This window comes from Cottoperca gobio, chromosome 9 (assembly GCF_900634415.1).
Source record: "Cottoperca gobio chromosome 9, fCotGob3.1, whole genome shotgun sequence".
NCBI lineage: Eukaryota > Metazoa > Chordata > Actinopteri > Perciformes > Bovichtidae > Cottoperca > Cottoperca gobio.
The window spans coordinates 7,424,135-7,444,941 of NC_041363.1; the positions used below are offsets into that span (position 1 = coordinate 7,424,135).

Sequence of the window (20,807 nt, forward strand, 5' to 3'; positions counted from 1 at the left end):
ACAACAAAGTCTCACTACTCGTCATCTCAGACAAAGAGCCGGCAGGAACACAACAGAAGATTGATGGCACAACAACACAAAAACACTGTCACCACATAGTTTGCATTGTGGAAGACAAATGCCTTCCCGGGCTGAAAGGTCAGAGGTTCTACTGTGTCACATCTGATGCACAACTATGCAGCCAAATAGCTGTGCAATGAATGCTCAGGAGACAATAAATAGGAAGGAAATGTCAATGTTTTCAACTAAGAGTAATCTTGTGTCAGAATAAGGGCGGAAGATGACAGCACAGTGGTCGAGTCACTCTCACTGCTGGCTTTGTTTATGCTCCATGTGAATAAGTGAATGAGCTTTTGATGACAACCAAACATGTGTTACATTCATTTTTGACATTTTATTTAAGTGACCAACGATTGAAATTAAACTCAGCGGAATCAGAAAGTTGCTAAAAAAACCTTGAAGCTGGAAGCCCCTTTACTTAAAACATTTTTATTTCATATTCAGGACTGTTCGATCACGAAATCCCCCCAAAAAAACATTAGGGTTTTAAAAATCAAAAGAGAAACTGTGCCTAGACAGAGGGATAAAGGCCTTCTGTGCTTACAGCTCGACATAGTTTTGCAGACAGACGGTCGCAGACAAAGAATTCAAGGTGAAACGTATCATACTGATGATCTTAATGCTGTGTTGACAAGACAGCAGCTAATGCTTAAGAGGAACCTCTGTAGATTTAAAACAGATGGCTTTTAAAAATGATGATTCACAACACAGGGCAGGCCATGCTCAACATATATATATATTTATATATATATATTTCTGTTTCACATAAAGTATACAGCACTTAACGTTAATGAAAATATGATAACGGAAAGTTTAATTGGTGCACGTTCACCATATTAAAACAGTGAGAATGCAAACTTGGTGTGTGGTTGGTGCCAAGGAAGCTGGAGGAGTCAGCGGGGCCAGGGGGCACGGAGAGGATCATGTTTATCATACCTAAATTCATGCATTTCCAAATTAAGCATGAACTCCCAGAGGAACACTGACACTGCTAGTAAACATCTCATTCTCTTGAGAAAGTCAGGCTGAACCAGGGAGAACAACAAATAAACAGCCACCGAGCAATGACTGTGTCCGTATCAGGAGCCGGCCGAAATGTGTAGAAGTCATTAGAGCTCCAGTAGATACGACCACCCACTCTGACCCCCCCTCCCTCACTCCTGCTACTGAGTCCCTGCAGCCGCGGTCAACAGGGTTATACACTCAGCTGATGGGGGCATGAAGACAAGACATGAATCCATTTAACTATACATGACATTCAATTTGAGAGAGATTATCCAACCATATATTCTAATAATAACACACATATGAAAAGAAAAACGATTCTATTTATTCTCCATATGAACATACTGTTTGCCTAACTGATAGTTTATTCGCTCATTTTGTTTGTAGTGAATTTTCTTTAGCCCAGATATTGTGTGAGTAGATCATACACAATATACAAAACATATACAAATATAAGTGTTTTCTTTCATGCATGTCATATCTAAAGCATGATTTAAAAAAGAGATATCAAAATGATTGAAACATATCACATGAAAACATACAATGCTTCTTTTAGAAAGGACATTATCATCGTTGGATCTCAAAAATGACCATCAAATTGATCTGAAGAGTCAAACAAATGAAAGTGAATGAAGGTAGAGGTAATAGTTGGCTCCACTTGCCCCGCCTACTTCCTTTGCCGGTGCTGTCGGAGTAAACCCGCCCCTGCTCTTGTATAAATTCAGACCGTGTGAGTGTGTGGGGAGACACACTGCTTCAACCCTCCGCCACAGAGAGGCCTCTGATTTGTGGATTACAGGATGGAAATGTCTGACACAGTCAAACCTCTGACCTCCTTCCTCATAGAGGACATCCTCTCCATTAAGGACAGCACAAGGTTTAAAGGCAAATGCTGTTCACAGAAGATGGAAACATGTGCACAGTGGAAAGAAGGAGCAGAAGGATTGTCAGAGCAACTCTGCCCTCAGGAGATGGAGTTTGGAGTGCAGACAGGTGAGCTCCTGCAGACTTTCAATAGCAGGAATGTAATGAATAGACTGTCATTTGCAGAATACTGTTTTAGATATTTGAACTGTCTGTATCATGAGAAGTTGTGGCAAAGTTATATAAAAATATAGTTGTAAGGGAAAGAAATGTTTTTCTGAGAGTATTTTTGGTTGTTTACCTCAGGATGATCATGAACCTCTTGTTGAACCATCGCTTCACAGCCTGACATGTAGACTACACCATACTGACTGTTATAAATGTTTAACTAGATTGCATCTGTACTTTACAGAGTCTCTGGACACATCCTGTCCCAGCACCTCAGACTCCAGCAGTCTTTCCTCCTTGGGGAAACAGAAGCGCTCCAGAGCTGCGTTTACACACCTCCAAGTGCTTGAACTGGAGAAGACATTTAACCACCAGAAATACCTGTCCGCCCCAGAGAGGGCTCACCTGGCCGGCACCTTAAGACTTACCGAGACCCAAGTGAAAATCTGGTTTCAGAACCGGAGGTACAAGACGAAACGAAAGCAGCAAACATCAGAGTTCTGCAGGGACGTGTTCAAAGCGGAGGGCCTGAGAGACGAGCTGGTCCGATCGTCACTTATCACCTCCTTCTGCAAAGCTTACCAATACAGACCCTACCTGTGGGACTACAGTGGCCCCTGGGGGCCGACGTTGTGGTGAAAGTGAAGCGATGTATGAAGCTATGATTTATAATCATAAGCCTCTGTTAAGTATCCCTGATATTTAGGCTCTATGTTCACTATCAAAGTGGATTCTTTGTGGTTTTGAACCCATGTGTTACATCTACCAGTGTGCCATCTCAAATGATTTTGTTCAAACAAACATTCTGTCATTTTGTATGTTTAAGAAAAAAGATGTTTTACAAAATCATACAAATCTTGTGGTAATTGACATACTGTGTGTTTGCACAATGAAACGTTGGTTGATGTCAGTTGGTACTGTTGATTAATTCATTATTAAATTAATTTTGATACATTTTATATTTAAAGTATAAAGAGTATACAAGCTATGTGTAAAATACACAAATGCAGTACCTTAGTTATAGACACGTACAAGTTGAATTCGTCACATATCCAGTCATACTTTCAGCTAACCTTGAGCATTTTGATATATACTGTAGCTCAGTTTGTATAAATGGTAAGAGCAACACTATAAGACTGATCATTTCAGTGTTTAATACTGGAGACATTTAAACTATGTGTGTGGAGTTAAGCTCTGATAATAAAGTAAAACCACATAAGAAGATAAGACCAGACAGATCTGAGGTTGATATTGTAAATGAGAGCCAAAGAATGAGATCTGAATCCTTTAAAGAGCATCTGACCTGATTACATGCAGATAAACTTTCTCTTCAACTTTCTTATGGGGACATCATGAGGAATGCTACCGTATGAAACTTATCTGAGACATTTAAAATGACTCAGTGTGCCGATCAAATAAAAATCCTAAACATATTAGTTCATAGAGAAATGATAGATAATAAGGGTTTTAGTCAAAGAACAAAAGGATAAAAACATATTATTCAAAAAGAAACAAAGAGTATAAAGATGCATGAACAGTATCATACTGTAATAACAACACTTAGAGAACAACATCACAACTTCCAGATGATCATACATCTTGACATTAAATGTACATTTTAAGTCTGGTTGAAGTCTAAAGTGAAACTTCATAAAAGACTTTTGTCTCAAAGTTACTGGAGCAGGAAGTGGTGAAGCGCATGAATGTGATTATTATAACAAAACCTGTTTGTTACCATGATTACATCTGTGGGACGCACAGAGGGTGAGAGAAGGTGATGGGAATAGGAAACTAGAAAGTTATCTGACATTGTAGTATGTAGTGGTGTGAGACTTCCCTATTTCTTCTATTTGTGCTTATTAGTCACATTTAAATGTTTCAGATGATCCAACTCATTTTAATATAAGACAAAGACAACATGAGTAAACACAGAATGCAGCTATTAAATGATCATTTCACTTATTGAAGGTATTCAAAACCTATATCACCCACGTGAAAAATTGCCCCCTTAAACCTAATAAACAACAACTGCAATCAAACGTTTGTGATAACTAGCGATGAGTCTTTTACATCGCTGTGGAGGAGTTTTGGCCCACTCTTCTTTGCAGAACTGTTTTAATACAGCCACATTGGAGGGTTTTCAAGCATGAACTGCCTGTTTAAGGTCACGCCACCGCATCTCAATCGGATTCAAATCAGGACTTTGACTAGGCCACTCCAAAACCATCACACTACCACCACTGTGTTGGACTGATGTTCTTAATGTGGACTGCTGTGTTAGCTTTACGCCAGATGTAACGGGACCTGTGTCTTTCAAAAAGTCCCACCTTTGACTCATCATCAGTCCACAGAATATTAGTCCAAATGTCTCGGGGGTCATTAAGAAGTTCTTTTGCAAATGTGAGACGAGCCAAAAACCAGTAGAACAATAAGCTAATGTGATCGAATCCCAAACAATGTACATGAAATTGATATGAAACTAAACTACATTTATACATACATATATACAGGTTTAAAACATAAATAATACAAAATCTTTATTGAATGAGTCTGAGGTGAAGTTCCCACAATCAATCCTTGTGAATGACTTTAGGTAAAGATGTCAGCTTTAAGGATTAGTTGTAGTTCTGAGGCAGTTTGTTACTGTGGGCCTAATGTATAAATGTAAAACCTTTTTAAAGTGCTTTAAACAAACAAAAAATACAGATTTATTCATGATTCATGTCTCTTCCAAAAAGCTCTACCATGCAATAAAAAGTGTTATCGCATTTCATTTTAAACGCCCTTCACCTTGCAACTGTCCACTGTTTACTGCAGTCATGGGCTCTGTACTTGTGGCTATGGACCATCTGGATAGTCTGGTCCCATGGCAATTTAGCCGTTAGCTTAAAGGGCATCTATCAACCACCTGCAGGTGTGTGCTTGAATGAGATAGGACATGTCCTTGAGCTGCCCTGCCACAGGTATCACACAGGTAGCTATACAGGTAGATGCACTTTGTTATCTTTGGTTGTACCGATATTATCCACACCTTCAGTATAGAATGTTCCGTCCTTTTGTTATCACATGGCCTTCTGTGAGTATGTTGCCCTCCACAGATGAGGTCTCTGCCTCCTTCCTCTCCAGACTGAACCTTCACTTTGAATGTGTCCAGGCTGTTAGTGTGTGTGTCTGCTTGCATGAGTCTTTCTTCACCATGTAAACCTATTTCTCTGAATAAATGGCGCAAATTTCTTTTAGTTCACCCCTCTCTTCCCTCCGCTCTGTCTCTGACTGTGTGTGTGTCGGGAGCAAAGTCCCGCCCTTCGCGAAACACAGCGGTGGAAGGAATATGAATGCGCAAAGCATAAAAAGAAAAATATATATAAAAAGAAAATATATATATATTTTTTTTTTGTTTATATAATTTCCTTTATCTACAAACAATTTCACGACCCCCTGCAGTACCTCCGCGGACCCCCTGGGGTCTTAGTTATTAACATGGTCTGTTTTTTAAAGGTAAAATAACACACGCAAAGTAAAAAAGTGAATTTATGAATTAGATCTGGCAGGAGACTCCACAGTAAGTCATGCATCACACAATGCCTTGAAATCTCACAGCTAAGCCATCCATACCCCTTACATCTCTATTTAAAGACATTCTGACCTCAACTTCTGTTTTCAAGCAAGGAGGAAGGACAGTGATGTGCAACTGTTGGAAAAACTCAAATAGTTTGGACACCTTCAGCCAGACTAGGAACGAGTCCATGACTACACCTGGTGCAGTCGTTGGTGTGAATGAAAACCACCGCCTCAGAGCTGCAGTGGCTGACCCAAGCAGAGATGTATCCCATTTCCTTATATAATGTTTAGAAATCAAATATATTGACATCATTGTAAAGTGTCACATGTGGAACAAAACCCAGATGGGCTTCATGGAATATGAGACTCTCTCTCTCTCTCTCTCTCTATATATATATATATATATATATATATATATATATATATATATATATATATATATACTGATTACATATATATAAATATTTACTTTTGAAGCATTGCATAACTACATAAAACCAATTGAGATCAAATCTCTTTTACAATGATGATGTGGCCAAGAAGGCAGCAAAGTCATGCGTCGATCCCATACATACAATAAAACACAAAATATACAAACGGTCCAGAGTACATTACCAGAGTATCTTCAGTATGTATGGAGAGCAAACATGAGTGTGTAAAATATTGCATTAAGAGAATTATAACATTTCCTGAAATCAAAAAGAAAAGCTGTCCTCCGTATATGAGTTGTCTAGAGTGAGTGTAGCTTCATGCAGGTTGGCAGGCGGACTCAGTGCAGTGCTGATAAGATGGCATGCAGGATTTAAAGCTTTACATATTTAAGGAGGGTAAGTTTGTAGTAACACAACCAAAGTGTGAGCAGAGGACTGATGGAATTGATAGCGGGAGCCTTGAGAGCTTTGAGACTTTGACTTTGTGAAGTAGTTTCCCTCACAGGGATTTGTCTCACGGCTGAGTGTCAGAAGATTATCATGACCTTATTTTACTTATTGCTCACTGTTTGTCTCCACATTCTTCTATTTCTAAGTGTTAATCATTCCTCTAACCCTTTTAAATCTTTCCGTGGAGAGTTTTCACCACCTCAATTGTCGTATCTAGAGATTGATATGAGCCAAACCATGAATTTCCAACGAGCAGAAAGTTGAAGTTGCATTTCTTAGAATGCAAAAGCTGAAAAAAAACAATCAAATGGAAATCTCAAATCTTAACCGATTTCCTTAAACTAAAGTGAATTCTTATCAACAGAACCATTCATTCTAGGCCCTTGCAGTAAACAGGTAATTAGACATGAAGAGGGAAGATAACATCTGTTTTGACGGCATTGAAAATCTGACAGTATCTCTCAGCGTCTCTCCGCGTCTCTCAGTGTCTCAGGCCGTACACGAACACGCTCATCAGATAAAGGAGCTTGTCGAAGGGCTGAAACTGAAGGTTAGGTGAAGTATTATTGTTGCACTTGCCATTGAATATACCTGCACTTCCACAGGCTCAAAAGAGACACGGTACATTGAGTCACAGACACAGAAGACTTAAAAACAACATCCTCTCTGGCTCAGGGAGTGTCTCTAAATCTGTCTCTGAACCACCTGGATCAACTGGATTTGGCAAGTAAATGATGAAAAGCAGTGAGGAGGTGTGTATAACATTACCGCCTTATTTCCTCTATACTTGGATCATAGATTGTGCATGTACATGGTTACACAAGGATTTTCTGGGATATTGGAGTAAAGCAAGTACATGCAAAGAAACAGGGTTTAGTCTCTGTTCTCCAGAGTTTATCTTCCTTGTCTATATATTTAGGGATCTGACTGTGAGCTGCAGTGTGGTCGTGGAGCCGTCTTAGTGCTCTTCAAGGTGGCCAATGATGCCTTGAAAAACAAGCAGATCTTCATAACAGATGAGGACGAAAACCAAACCCCGACCACAAAGAAAGCCTTTGTCAGCGATCCAATATGCCGTGACTGTCTGACAAATTTGTTGGAGTTGATAAGGAGGTTTAAAACAGCCCTGATCTTTTCACATGGGAACACTCATAAACTTCCTTGGATAGTGTAACTGGATCCCTCATGTTACGGTACCAGTAGAGCAGCTGCCTTTCTTCTCCCATCAGCAGATACACTGCTGCTTGTCCGATGGTTAACATTGATTGTGTGGCTGCGAACAGTGTGTATGTGTATGAGAGAGAGAGAGAAAGAAAGAAACAGAGGGGGGAGACAGGCAGACAGAGAGAGAGAGAAGACTCATTTTCCAGTGTACTTATCTGTGGGATAAAGATATCAAGTAGTGGGACAGTTTACTTCAGATTAAAGTGATTAGAGAACAGTATGACAGAGGACATGGGCTGAGGGGGCCGTTCATTGTGCGCTTCGAATAAACAACCTGCTCATGGACAAGGGCGAAAACTAAACACATCAGGCACATCAACCTCACAGCACAAGTGTACGTGTCCTGAGGCACGCTGGTTTGGAATAAAGCTCTGCACTGTCTCTGCATAACAATAAAAATATCAGATCAGTTTTGTTTTTTTGTCGTTATACTGTATTTTGTGTAGGAAACAAATGAAATACAGAATTCAGCTTCATATAAAAAGAAGAATAAATAACAAAAAGTTGCTTGATGAAGAGCAATTTCAGTGAAAATGTCTAGATATAATAGAATAAGAGACAAATATATTTATTTATTTATTTATTTTCTCCAATTTTTTAAAATCCAAATTCAATACTTGCTGATAGTTCTTCAAGCAGTGTGCTCTGTTTCTTTCTATAACACACAAATATGATCAGAGCCAGCAGTGCTGGACTCATTATGACTTCAGCATGTGGATCCAAACACAGTGTTGACATCACATGTCATCATCATCTCTGCCTTTGGGGATTGTCCCCAGTGTGTGTGTGTGTGTGTGTGTGTGTGTGTGTGTGTGTGTGTGTGTGTGTGTGTGTGTGTGTGTGTGTGTGTGTGTGTGTGTGTGTGTGTGTGTGTGTGTGTGTAATGACAACCTTTAAATAATACTGCACCACCCTCTACTGGAGCTCCAGAACTCCTGCAGGATACACACTTTAAACCAGGGGTGAGGAACCTTTTTCCTATCAAGGGCCATCTTTTATAACATCCTTCGAGGGCCATACTAATTATTGAACTCATAACCTCTGCAAACATTTTAAAGACACAACCCATTCATTTCACTTTCTTTTATGCTGTGCAAAAAAGCAACGTTTCTATCCATGTATCTTTCTGTTATCAGAAAACAATCCTTTATTAGTCTCACAACAGGGAAATGTATCTCGTCACAGCAAAAGAACATATGAAGTAAAAAGGCAGTTCACAACAATTAAATAGAATAAAAAATAATATAAGTACCAAGTGGTTGATAGAAAATAAAGTGAATATTGCACAAATTATAAAAAGGGAGTATTGTAAATGGCAGTGATAATTGCACAGCAGTGGTGGAACAGTCTGTTCTTGGTGTGGTGGTCTACCTCTCTATCTTTCCATGTTTGTATGTTACGCTCTGCAGAGAGCTGCTTGTTGGACCAAACTTTATCCAAACGCACTCGTCCTTTCAGCTCGTGCAGTTTGGCATGTCTCGTGTTGTAATGACACTCGAGAGCCTTTTTCATCACCACAAGCGCGTCCGCACAAACTAGGCACATTGGCCTTTTACTTCCACATAGAAATAATCGTTCGTCCATTTCTCCTGGAAAGTGCGACATTCCACATCCACCTTTCTCTTTGTTACACTCGGCACGCTGCGTTCGCTGATGTCAATGACAGTCTCGTTTAATATTGAAGTTTTACATGACGTTACCACGTGATGACACGTTCTGCTCGTGTTGTGTTCAAGGACCCTGACCGGGAAAACAGTCAGTCGCCGTTTTATTCTATTGCTGTCTAGATTTTTTGGGGGGGGGGGGTTTCTAGTATTTTTGCGTGTGTTTATGAATTACCTCGAGGGCCGGATCAAATGGTCTCGCGGGCCGTACAGGGCAAAGGTTTGATTCACACAAAGTTGACAAAAAACATATTTTCTCACTTACTGGTCCTTTGCCATGCAGATAGGTTTTTTTTTTTTTAATATTAGTCGCTGTGGTGTTTGCGTTCACCCCAGTACAATTGAGGTGAATCATTTTTGGCTTGTGTTGCTCGCAGCACTGAAAAATGACATTTAAAGAATTCAGCTACAACTTCTCTTGAAACAAATAGACATAATAATAAATAAAGTAATTAAAACATAAGGCAAACAAATCCATTAAAACAAGAACTGGAAGTGAAATAGGATTAAATTAAACATGCTAAAGGTCTTATCAACACTAAATCCTGCAAAAGTAAATAATTTCCCTCTAAAGAGAAATTGTGTTAATGAGTCATATATTTCTAACTATTTATTATTATTATCATCATAAAACCTTAAAATGTGTGTTCAATGTGAACCTTTTATCATGTCACAAACCGGCTCAATAAATGTGACAAGAGAAAAGCAAAGTTAAATTACGTGTTTTTGTTAGAGATAAACAAATTATTACTTTTTGCAAAATATGAGGAGTATTGGGTGTGAAGAGTACTTGCATGAGCAGTGAGTGGAAGGTAGACATTAAATATCTGCAATGGAAAGGTGGTGATCTCAAACTAAAGCCCCATTAACTTGTAAAGCTCTTGGTTGTATTTTCATGCAGAAAGAATGAAAACAGTAACTGATGCTGAACATACGGAGCAAATACCGATTCATACAAAACTCACAAAAACACAGCATTCCCCACTTGCATGTTTATTTCGGCTCCAGTGTTACATACTGTAGCAGCATTGTCACAATCATTTCATAATTGCAAGGTCATGTTTCCAAGCATTCCTGTTGGAGATGGCACGCTCTCAAAAATCATCCCAACTCCCATTTCAAACATTTGTGCGTAATCAGCATAAAACTATTTACATTATGGAAATCCTCGTGTAGAATATCAGCTCTCCTGTCTCTGTTAAAATGTAAGCATCTATGAGAAACACTACTTTGACACGTTAAAAAGTACTTGGACACAGGTGTTGCAGCACAGTTTGGGAATTATGAATCAACACCTCTAAGGACTAATGGGGGCAAGCAGTGCTGACTGCAAGTATTAGTTTACAATCAAACACTAATCTGACTGGTCTCATGTTCTTCTTCTTCTTTAAAATCACATGATGCACTTAAAATCAGTGGAGTTTTAACAGTGAATCCAACTGAACTACACTTAGATTAGAATAAAACATCATGAATCCACAATAACTAACTCGCTTTGTATCCAAGCAGAGTGCAACTATATTCAAAACATGACTGCTCAGTCAATAAAAATGATGTCACCATGTCATAACATACTATTTAAACTTTTAGCCGCTTCTTCTCAAGTACTTTAGGAAAACTTTTCTGACACGTACAGCAAATAAGTCCATAAAGAAGTTAGAATTCAAGTGATTAGGAAACTATGGGGCAAAGAGATGGCATGACAATTCACTGCAGGGAGGCAAAGAGCATTATATTTACAGGTTACTAGTAAGATGCATAGAACGCAATGTCTTTGGTATATTAACAATTATCCTACTGCACAAGCACAATGAATGTGTTGCTAAAGGGTTTGTGAGACCACTGGAATCTGACGAACTCTCTGAACTTTACCGAAGGAAAGAAAAGACTCCCTAATTAAAAATAAATAAATCTGGCTGCTTGTTGGATTACATCAATGTCTGGAGGAATGTCTTGACTTCTGAATGGAAAATATCTGGAGAGAGCAGCGAGCACACGGGAAATGTGAAACTACAACAGGATGAGTGGAAATAAAAGAAGTAGCATTGCCTGCTTACCTTACATTTTGGATCACAGAAAGTCTGAACTTTATATTAAGTCAAACATATACTATGAAAATATTTGAGATACAATCTACGACCTTTGAGTTCAAGGTCAATATGACACACAAACAAAAGCAGGCCACTCAAAAGCGAAACATCACACCAGTACAAATGCACGTGAAGTAAAAGCCTCATTTGATCCACCTTTGGACCTGCATAATGACCTTTCTGAGAAATAGTCACCCTAAAAATATATATTCATGTTTTTGATTACATATAAACAAGCTGCCTTCTTTCTGCAACAGGTGTGATTCTTTAATGACACTATTAGTGTGCGTTATTCAGGAGTATTGTTTGCTTTAACAAGGCAAATAACTGGACCTTTACGGCCTACACATCTTGATACAGAGAGAGGGGGAAACTAACACTTAAAGCAAAAAACTGTAACATCTTTTTAATTGCTGCAGACTGGCATTTGATAATTTGATGCAGAGATAATAATAGAAATAACCAAAACAGCATTAAGTTTAGCAACTTGAGATTTACGACAGAGACGCTTTAAGATTGAATCTTATAACAACATGTACGCTTCTTTGCTAGAACTTGAACCAAGAGAAAAAAGGATTTTCTTTTGAAAACCAGAGGGCAAAAAAAAAAAAAAAAAAGGTTACGCAGCGTTTAATATACGAGGCACTTGGAAAGCGCAACTGTTCCGTTCACCGTGGAGTGAAAATGAGGAATGTGTTGTAACGTTTTCTTATAAATACACAATGAAACAAAACAAACAGCATCTTGTTTCTTCCGCATCCGTAAAATACAAGCCTCTGAAAGCTAACAAAATAAATAAAAAGTTCCAATATTAAAAACTATCATTCAAGACAACTTAATTATACGGTCTCCACGTGTAGAAAAGAGAGATTGGAGAGTTGTAGTTGATGTGTTTGTGGAGTGGAGGAGGAAGAAGAAGATGACCGTTGAACTCTTCTACGTTTATCTGTCATCTCTGTTGCATATCCTGGTTGTGCAACATCATCTTAACTTGAAAGCACACACACACACACACACACACACACACACACACACACACACACACACACACACACACACACACACACACACACACACACACACACACACACACACACACACACACACACACACACACACACACACACACACACACACACACACACACACACACACACACACGTAAGTGACAATAAGGAGAGCCATTCTGTGCCACTCCTTTACTGTGACAACATCCCAGTGTGACAATAACTGATGTTATTTCCTCAAACAGCACACTGTGATCTCACTCAGCGTCAGGTTGCAGTCTTCTTCCATCAGCTCCAGTCTAGGTGTTGTTTGGAACACTTTCCATTACATCGGTCCAGCTCTTGCCTCCTGTTCCAGCTGCTGCTTCGTCAGGAAGTACTTGAAGAACTCGTACACTGACCAGGCAATGGCAGTGGAGGGCATCTGGTATATAATCCGAGCTTGGGCCCCTTTGAAGAAGGCCGCCAGACCACCGAGCCGGTACACTGTCCTGAAGGCATTAGCCATTCCCGATAAGTGACCGCTGACGTTTACGGAGTTGAGCGCTACATTCTCTTGTGTGTTGAGCAGAGTTTTACAAACGTCGAGAGGAGTGGTTATTGCTGCGGAAAGGGCTCCTGCTGCTGCTCCCGACACTATGTGACTGCCAGGGTTGTAATGTCTGTGGGGGTTAAACTGTTCCTGCATCAGCTCGTAGATGATGAAGTGAACGGCCTGGAAAGGGATGTTCATGGTCAGCTGTGTGCTGTAGCTGCGGTAGAAGGCTCCCACGCCTTCAGTACGCGTTATTGTTTGAAGACAGTCCCAAAGTCCTCGATATGGAGAGTTGTACATTTGCATCCTCTGCTTTACCACTGGAAAGACACAAGTAACTGTTAACATGAGTTATCACATATGCATTCTATATCATGTTATACTTAAGACAAATATATCTCGAATAATATGGCAAGAACAGGCTTTTAAAAGACAGACGACATATGACCCAGTGCAACGCTGTGGCTCATTGATCGTTTTGTTTTTAAATGGCACAGAGGAATAAAGTCTATGAGGCTTTGGATACTTTGTTGGTCTTGTTCTTTTCGTGGGATTTGTTGACAGTAGAGAAAGCATAGAATATCATCAACTTTATCCTTTAACAAAAGGGAAAGGAAGATCCTTTTTTTCCTCACCTTCAGCTGGGTTCATGATCGCATCGTGGAGAACAGTGGCCACACTACCTGCCAAACCTGTTAAAACATAAAAACATCTCGTCAGGTCTAAAGGAATGACCGCGACTGTGTATACAAGAATGTTAACATCAAATGTGTTACAGATATGAGCCTTATTTTAGTAGTAGTGTGAATTATCTTTTCATGCTGTTTAAATACTACAAATAAAACCTCTTGTTGGTGCAAACATATCCCATGTGTAGATTTTTCATATTTGAAATTAGGGATTTGTCCTTTCCATTGTAAACAGGATATGGCATTAAAATGACTTATCCTAACGCCACTCCTCCTCTGATTTGTGCTGAGACGTGGGAACATGTACCATTGGCCAAATGGCTGTTGCCTCCACTCTGAATGACTTCACTGAGAGAGCGTTTGACCCTTTCATAGCAGGCAAAGTAGATGGCATGTGCTGGTCCCGCTCCCATCATGGTGATGTTGAGGCCCCTCAGCGGTCTGAAGAGCCCCTCTGTCTGGATTATCCTTTTCAGAGCCTGATACACACTCTTGTACTCTGCATTTGGGTCCGGCTGCAGGCTCTGCATCCTTGTCTGAAAAAAAAGAAAAGAAAGAAAGACATCCATACGTAAACCATTGTTTATTATTTGCATGAATGAGACTCTGAGTGGCTTTGAAGTGTGCACCTGTGGAAGGCCAAAGGATGATTTCTTGACGTATTGTTTTCTTGTAATGCTGTCACATTGTTCTGACAGTAAGTGCACTTGGCAGCCGTGAGGTCCCGACCGAGTGATGTGTGTCTCTCTTGAGGCTGGTGTGCGGGGCTGTGGTAACCATTTGTTTTATTTAACCATGCCAAGTTATCTGAACACCACAAAGCATGTTTTTATTATACCAATAGATCTCTGGCTGGCTCAGGAGATGCCAAGTCTATCTTCCTCAGCATGTCCCCATGCGTTTCCTTCCTTTGGCGTGACAATAAAATATCAGTTACATTTCCGTTTGATACAGATTTGGAAACTTTGGGCACACAGAACTTGGTAGCACAGTTTATATTTTAAGTTTGCGTGACTGCACTACAAATCACATTGTTCAGTTGAAGACGGAGGAAACATTTATGGGATTCTTCAGGCCAAGATTGTGGTTATGCTTTGGGGTTTGTTTTTTAAAGCCAACACTACTTGTTGGTCTGTGAAAGCTGGATGTGACTTTTGGACACTTTGCCTTTTTACATCACTGGCATGTTGCTTCATGCATTGACACTGAACACCACAGAACGGTGACAAGTTGACTATAAGATGACCATTTGGCTCGTATATAATTCTCAAACTTAAATCAGATTGGCTACATTAACAATGAGTGACAAAGTGGGAAAATTGTTGTGAAGCATGTCAAAACATGTCAAGCGTGGCAACATGTGTGTGTCCAATGAAAAAAATATTATTTTTGTAAAACTATTTATGATCATGATGACTGATGGGGGGGGACACTAAACAAGAAAATGTAGCATTAAAAAGCTGAACGCCTCAAAAATAACAGGAACAAAGTGTTCATATTTGGATGTGAAAGGAAGCTGTGGTGTAACATGAAACTTTAAGGAACGGTAGAAGCATGTACATTATATCATTAGGCTCTCAACAGAATCTGTTTCAAACATGTTTCGATGGTTACAACAATGTGAAATGGGTTAAACAATAAGCGTTGTGTGCATAAAGAGGGAGATTGATATATATATATATATATATATATATATATATATATATATATATATATATATATATATATATATATATATATATATATATATATATATATATATATATATATATATATATATATATATATATATATAATATATATATATATATATATACACACACACATACATATATATATATATATATATATATATATATATATATATATATATATATATATATATATATATATATATATATATATATATATATATATATATATATATATATACACAACTGTGGTAACAAAAGCATTCAAGCATACAAAAGGAAACACCCCCCGTCTACTACATGAAACATCTTCAGCAGTTAAATGGCTTTGTGGCGGTTTACTAATCAACACTTGCAGAAGAGCGACTGCATGCACACACACCCTTTACGGAGCGAGGCGGATTCCAAATGTGCACGACACCGATAAGATCCCCCTCCTCGCAGTCGCACAGGCTACTCCCTGATTCCCAACTGTGTCTGCATCTTACTCGGAGGTTGAAACATACAGGTTGACAGGTTCAGGGAGATTGTTACCAGTGTCCACTAATTAACCATGTCTTATTAAAAACACACATTCTGCTAAAGTCATCTCAAGTTGGGGCTGGGCGAAGTGGAGAAAAATCAAATATCACGATATGTTTTACCACATACCTCAATATCGATATTGAGACAATATTGTAGGGTTGACCATTAGTGTCATCAGTAATGTGGATATAATGAGTAAGGCAAATAATAGAGCAGCTACAACAGTCTAAGTTCAGAACATTAAATCACTTTACTGTAATGTAGCCTTTAAATCAAGGAAAAGACAACATGACATATTACGATATCTAAATATCCAAAATCTAAAAAAACAGATATCTAGTCTTACTCTCATATCACAAGATAACAATATAATATGGATACATTACATCAGTTCATTACGTCATCAAACACAGACTGGGAATACATGTGTTGGAGTCTCTCTCAGATGTTTTTCTATACGTTATATTGTAACGGTCAAAATAATGTCAAATAGGAACCATCTTAATTTCCTCTAAAGTTTCAAAACAGGTTCTTTGTCAACTGCAGACCCCCACTGCTCAAACTGATTGAGCACCTCCAGCTGGAAGGTGATTGTGTAAACTTAGAAACTTTAAGAGGAAATGGCCACAAGTGGTTTGTTTTAATAAAAAGGCACATATGTTCATTTGGAACAAAGATATAATGTCTTGGCTAATAGAGTTGTCTGTGCCACCTCAAGATTATTCTTAGTGCAGCATGACAAATGACCAAAACAACAGCACATTGTTAGGAAACAAGAGCTGAGCAGAAGAGGAGGATTGCAGGAGCAAAGTTCACATTCAAACCAACAGCTTGAGACTTAATTTGCAGACACAAGCCAATATTTAACAAGCTCAAAACTAGCCAATAATGTGATTCAGTTACATGAACTTCAACAACAGGCTTTCACCTCAAGATGGCACTCAATGATGAACACTTTAGTGATTTGCTAAACACCAGTCACACAAAGCGCTGAAGTTAGGGGAAGTTTATCTGAAGAAATCTAAATCTTAATGAAAATGTGTTCATACTGGACTGCAACACACAACGATTTTCCCTATTGATTATTCTGCCAATCATTTTCTTGATTAATGGTTTACTCTGAGAGGTCAAAATCGGCTCAGCTCAATTTAAAAGATCCTAAGGTGACGCCTTCAAATGTCCCAACTTTACAAACCCAAAGATATTCAGTTTGCATTGAATACAAAACTGAGAAATGTGGGAAATCCTCACATTTGAGAGGCTGTAACTAGTAAATACGTCATTTATGATTAAAAAATTACTGAAACAATTAACTCTATTGTGTATTGCTCTCCAACAAGAAGAAAAAAGCACAATCACTCACTGTACATTTTCTAAATTGGCTTTTTAAATGTATGCACAACACAGGTTTATCCTTCATTCATTCATATACAGCTACTGTTTATGCATTTTGCTATTATTTGTAGTTTGTGGTTGGATATTAAACTACATTTTGTTGCACTGGTACTTACTGGGAGCAATGACAATAAAATCTAATCTAATACATGCAACAAATGTCTTGATCATATTAGTAAAGATATTATATAGTGTTTATTTGATATTTTCATCCCATAAAGTTAACTTTCGTTTATGTGTCAATGCATATACGAGTGACCACTAAAGAATACTTTGCAAAAGCACTACAGACTTTAGCAACATTGTAAAAAGTTGTTGTTTAACCTTTAATATTGGACGTAATGTTAAGTTAATATGTGTAGTTTTAAATGTCAAGGCAGTTTCAAATATTTTATGGCCAAGCCAGGTACTTGACCTTCACTTACCCTACTACGTAATAGTGATAGGGTAAGCCTAGGTAATTCATTTAGTTACACTGTATGAAAGAACAACCTATGACTGAGAAAAACAAATCTGGGATAGCATGGAAACATGTCAGTAAATTATTAAAATGACGAGAACATGGTGTCAAAAATATGACTTGTGTAAATTAAGGTGACACTGGACGTCCAGTAAGCCTGCTATGTTAGCAAAGTTAACAATGACACCGAGAAAGAAGCAGCAAATAGTAAAATAGCTCGGTTTAGCTCATTTTATTCAGATTAAATGTATGCTAGCCTGCTCAACTAGTTTGAAGCATGCAAGCTGTCGTGCGTAAATTAGCTAACACTGAGGCTAACTAAGGATGGGCAGCTTGAATATTTGATAGCTAACGTTGGTTAGCAAGCGATAGCAGGCTGTCTGTACAGTTAGCAGTGCTTTGTGGCTAGTTAGAGCCGTAGAGGCAAAACAAGTGTGCATTTCTGCTAAACTGCCTCTGTGTACGTTACCTTGACAGAGTCCACGGGGTACATCACCGTGTGCTCCAGTATGCCAGCCACGGCTCCTGCTGTCATGTGGGTCGCCACTGAGACATGAGGTGGCAAGCTCTCGTAGTCACCGTCACTATCAAAAGGCTCATCCTCTTTGCTTTTGATTTGCGACATCTCCAGCGTTGCCACCACAGGGTCCGAGCTCAACTCCATGCGTGGAGGGCTCTCCCTGTCTGTCTTCTGCACAAGATAACACTCAGAGAGCTGTCGGCGGCATGGATAACCACAACATCATCTCTACTTAGTGGAGTTCCAGCAGTGTGACGTCCACAGCTGCAGGCGTGGCTTAGATGAATATGGACCAATCAGCTCCCGCAAACGCAACAATCGGGCGGGATCTAGATTTGAGGCGACCAATTAAAAGTGTATGTGGTAGATTCCTCTGACACTTCACTGCGCTGCTCTGCATCTCTGCTTGTCTCTGGTTTTGAATGGGTTTGACAAAAGTGTTGTTCCTGCTTGAATAGATAAGTAGGGTTGGTCTCCTTATCGGGCAGCATTTGCTTGTTATTGCTATAACTCTTATTACACTGAATGATTGTAGCCCACAAGCTATTTAGGTACAAGTGGTCATAACCTACTACAGTATTAACATGCTTTGTTACACGTAAAGTGATTTAAAGTTTAACAGAAGCGAGAGTACAGAAAGTGTTGACAGCAAACATTACTTATTGGCTAATTACTCATTATGCAGAAAGGCCCATTCCAGAGTGAAATTAATCATAGGCTATATAGGATTATTATTACTGATTAATTTACATGTAAACATTTATTATCTGATTATCAGGAACATTGCATCCTATTTTATTAACTAATCATATTGTAAATAAAATCTCAAAGAATTGCTACAGCTCCGAAATACATGTGGGGGGAGAAAAAAGTACAATATTTCCTATTTCCTATTCCTATTTAACTATAAATGTATAGGGGACAGTGTTTCCCCTAGGTTTACTGCTTTGGAGGGGTGCTCACCGTGCGAAAGGGGAATTGCGTGCGCGTGCATGGCGCGGGGAGATTGCGTGCGCGTGCATAGCGCGGTTTCTATTAAGTTCTCCCCTCTGTAGGTGTGTGCGCACGTGTGTGTCAGCTGCGAAGCCCCGCCCTTCGCAAAACGGAGCGAAGGAGAGAATGTGAATGCGCAAAGTAGACCGTACAAACTGAAACGTGCACATGAATGAGATCAATAGCATAAGCGTTTAGTTTATTTAATAAATAAATAAAAGAGCACCTGTCAATGTGAAAAGTGAGTTGTGAATAAAAATAAAAAAACACCTGGGCGCTGCCTGGGAGAAAAGGCAAAAGCTAGTTAGTTAGTTTCCACTACCAGGGGTTGTATAGTATATGCCCCAAACATGAATAGACATGACTGAATTCTTTCTTTTAAATGATTGTTTTATTGGTTATTTCTTTGTCTAGACACTTTTACTTTGTAGGTATAATAGTTTTCGGTTGTGGTTTTCTGATCATAATCTTTACGGTTTTTTTTGTGCAATATAGAAAATCATATCAAGTTTCAAATCAATGAAAAAATGTATCACCTTTAATGTGATAGTACTGGAACAATTAAATATCTAACTGTCTAAAATCCCTTTTCCACCGGACAGAAAACCCCACTAACATCTGGCTTTTGTCTTGGGGAAAGATTATAGTCAGGGCAAATACATCTACATTACAAAGACGTTAAAAATAATGAAGTGAGTTTATACAACAACCTCGTCACACCACCCGTTCCCCTGTAACCCTCCTAAATTTGAACATACTGATCTGAACACATCATCCCTACTTCAGGTTATGTGAACATATATATGTATATGTATATATATTTGACATATGAAAAAGCATAGAGTGAATAGCCTCTTATCAAAGGAGTGCACCACATCCATGCTTTAGTTTCAGTTCCTGAATGACATATGTAATCTAATTTTCAAACTTGTACATTAGCTGATGCCACCAAACAGGTTCAAGATAATTATTCATTCAATAAAAATTAGTTCAAGGAGCCTGTTAGATACTAATCATCTTAACGAGGCTAAATGAATGTCGACACAATGTTCTCATCCCATCTCTTATTCTTAATAATTTATACTATGTTTGTTTTTTGGCGGTGTCATTTGGTCTCCTGTTACACGACAGAAGTTTAAATTTCACATTGATATCCAAGTGCACGCCAATTTACCTGAACATAGTCAAAATTCAGTGTCAATCCACTCTCCGTTTTACACCACAGAGGGAGATCTTTGATTCTTTTCCTGTCTTTTGAGTGGATCTATTAACAATCCTGTGTCTCTCACCAGTGAAACATAAGCTCTTAACACAAAGCCCACAGCAGCGTCGCTGTGGGTGTGTCGGTGAAGCAGTGTTACATATCAATGACTCAGCATTACAGGAGCCTGGCATCTGTTGTTACAGCTAGTAGTAGCATTTAAATGTAGGGAAGTTGTAATACTGACTACCTTTACTTTGTAATGGTGGAGAGC

At 38.8% G+C, this 20,807-nt stretch overlaps 2 protein-coding genes across 4 annotated transcripts; one reads left to right on the forward strand and one right to left on the reverse strand.

Annotated features, from left to right (window-relative positions):
- Positions 1 to 1,859: 1,859 nt before the first annotated feature.
- On the forward strand, positions 1,860 to 2,736 carry nkx3-1 (NK3 homeobox 1). The gene is made up of 2 exons (XM_029440376.1): positions 1,860 to 2,058; positions 2,342 to 2,736. The coding sequence occupies exons 1-2, from the start codon at positions 1,866 to 1,868 to the stop codon at positions 2,734 to 2,736; spliced, it is 588 nt and encodes a 195-aa protein (XP_029296236.1). The 5' UTR covers positions 1,860 to 1,865.
- Positions 2,737 to 10,404: 7,668 nt separating this feature from the next.
- slc25a37 (solute carrier family 25 member 37) lies at positions 10,405 to 18,590 on the reverse strand. Of its 3 annotated transcripts, none has more exons than XR_003832829.1 (5): positions 18,289 to 18,590; positions 14,056 to 14,284; positions 13,695 to 13,751; positions 12,786 to 13,379; positions 10,405 to 12,507 (listed from the first exon to the last, which is right to left on the reverse strand). XR_003832829.1 is itself a non-coding variant. In XM_029440379.1 (5 exons), the coding sequence occupies exons 3-5, from the start codon at positions 14,276 to 14,278 to the stop codon at positions 12,850 to 12,852; spliced, it is 810 nt and encodes a 269-aa protein (XP_029296239.1). In that variant the 5' UTR covers positions 14,279 to 14,284; positions 14,378 to 14,656; positions 18,289 to 18,412; the 3' UTR covers positions 10,405 to 12,849. The 3 variants fall into 3 exon arrangements, 2 of the variants coding, with proteins under 2 accessions (XP_029296239.1, XP_029296238.1); XM_029440379.1 differs by adding an exon at positions 14,378 to 14,656 and having other exon boundaries at positions 10,405 to 13,379; positions 18,289 to 18,412; XM_029440378.1 differs by having other exon boundaries at positions 10,405 to 13,379.
- Positions 18,591 to 20,807: the final 2,217 nt, after the last annotated feature.

Coding starts and splice junctions, on each gene's coding strand:
- slc25a37 (XM_029440378.1), bottom strand. CDS start 18,483: ATGGAGTTGAGCTCGGACCCTGTGGTGGCAACGCTGGAGATGTCGCAA. Junction 13,752..14,055: donor CAACAGCCATTTGGCCAATG/GTACATGTTCCC, acceptor ATGTTTTAACAG/GTTTGGCAGGTAGTGTGGCC. Junction 13,380..13,694: donor GATCATGAACCCAGCTGAAG/GTGAGGAAAAAA, acceptor GTGTCTTTCCAG/TGGTAAAGCAGAGGATGCAA.
- nkx3-1 (XM_029440376.1), top strand. CDS start 1,866: ATGGAAATGTCTGACACAGTCAAACCTCTGACCTCCTTCCTCATAGAG. Junction 2,059..2,341: donor GGAGTTTGGAGTGCAGACAG/GTGAGCTCCTGC, acceptor TGTACTTTACAG/AGTCTCTGGACACATCCTGT.